General features: G+C 39.9%; 1 protein-coding gene across 1 annotated transcript in view; it reads left to right on the top strand.

Moving 5' to 3' along the window:
• Positions 1–990: 990 nt before the first annotated feature.
• Positions 991–1550, top strand: part of LOC119587184 — a 1625-nt gene continuing 1065 nt past the window's right edge. The window contains exon 1 of the mRNA XM_037935948.1: positions 991–1372. Within this exon, the coding sequence (XP_037791876.1) occupies positions 1009–1372 (364 nt within the window). The 5' untranslated portion in view covers positions 991–1008. The remainder of the gene's footprint in view (positions 1373–1550) is intronic.

The raw sequence follows: 1550 nt of genomic DNA, 5'->3' as shown, positions 1-1550 counted from the left end.
CTATCTTATCACCATTAATTATGTCACTTCAATCCCTTATGAACAGGGAAGGAAGATTTGTCTTGGTACAGAGTTGGAAGACAAGTTGAAGAATCTCCTTAAGAGGATGGAAAAGATGGGGCTAGGTCCCACCTTCTTGTTAATTCCAGGATATAGTACATGACTATCTCATTGCCAATGAAATAAGCACTACATTCAAAGACAACCAACCTGGACGTGATTGGGTTAACAGCTTCCTGCTCAGACATAATATGACATTAAAAAAAGGAGGACAAATGCAGTTGGCCTGCAAGTAGTGTTACTTCAGATCCATTTGTTATTTATGGATTTTACGACATGCTTGAGAAGGAAATGGATCGTCTCATATCAAAGATCGTCCAGAGTGTATTTATAACTTGGATGAAACGGGGTTCCCAATGGACCCATCAAAGTCCAAGACATTGGGTCAAAGGGAGAAAAAAACAGTGAGGCTCACACATGGCGCTAACAGAGAGAACATTACCGTCCTCGCAACATGCTGTGCAGATGGTACATGTCTTGATCCCCTTGTAGTTTTCAAGGGCAAGAAAATGCAGTCAACTTGGATAGGAGAGGAAGCACTCCCAGGCACACAGTACGCTGTTACTGAATCTGGATGGATGGACAAGTGCTGTGTTTGAGGACTATTTTAAGACATTAGCAAAAAAGACTGCTAACACCCGTCCATTACTGGTAATCCTGGATGGACATCTAAGCCACACTTCACTGACCACTGTGGAGGTGGCAATCCAGGAGAATATCTCATTAATCAAACTACCTCCACATTGTACCGACTTGCTTCAGCCTTTAGACGTTGCCTGTTTCGCACCAATGAAATCAAACTATGATGCAAAGCTTGCACAATATGTGCAGACAACTGGCGCACGAGAACCGCTTAGAAAATCAGGATTTGTTAACATGCTATGTAGCATCTGGAGGCAAAGTCTTTCAGAAAATAACATAAACGCTGGCTTCAAGGCAACTGGCTTAATGCCCATTGATAAGACAAAGTATAACAATGAGAGGCTAGATCCTATCAAATTGGCAACATACAACTCATGGGTAAGCAAAGGGATGCCAACTAATGAGAATAATGACCCAATCCTTGAAGAGATACCCGAGCCAAATAATCAGGAAGAGCCACAAATTGAACTGCCCATTGAACCAATTAGGACATCAACACCAGCTCCTACAACACTCACTCATACAGATTCAAAGGCAGGCTGCAGCCACTGGACAAATGATCAGTCTAATTCATTAACTAGTCAAATTAATCAAGATGCAGAGAACAATACTTTGAGTAAATTCAGCACAGCAGAACTGGTTGATGAACTGCAAAGAAGAGCCCCTTCAGGTTAGACTTTAGACTTTCTACATAACAAGAAGTTATCATGCAACAGCATAGGGCATAAATATATACATTAAATGACAATATACATATTTCAGTTTAAAAACATGAAAAATATGATATAAATCCAAGTCATGATTAAAACAATCTATTAAAAATCAAATTTTGTATAATATTCACGTTA

Source organism: Penaeus monodon, chromosome 22 (assembly GCF_015228065.2).
Source record: "Penaeus monodon isolate SGIC_2016 chromosome 22, NSTDA_Pmon_1, whole genome shotgun sequence".
In the NCBI taxonomy this organism is placed as follows: domain Eukaryota; kingdom Metazoa; phylum Arthropoda; class Malacostraca; order Decapoda; family Penaeidae; genus Penaeus; species Penaeus monodon.
This window is presented reverse-complemented; position numbering and strand designations above follow the sequence as displayed.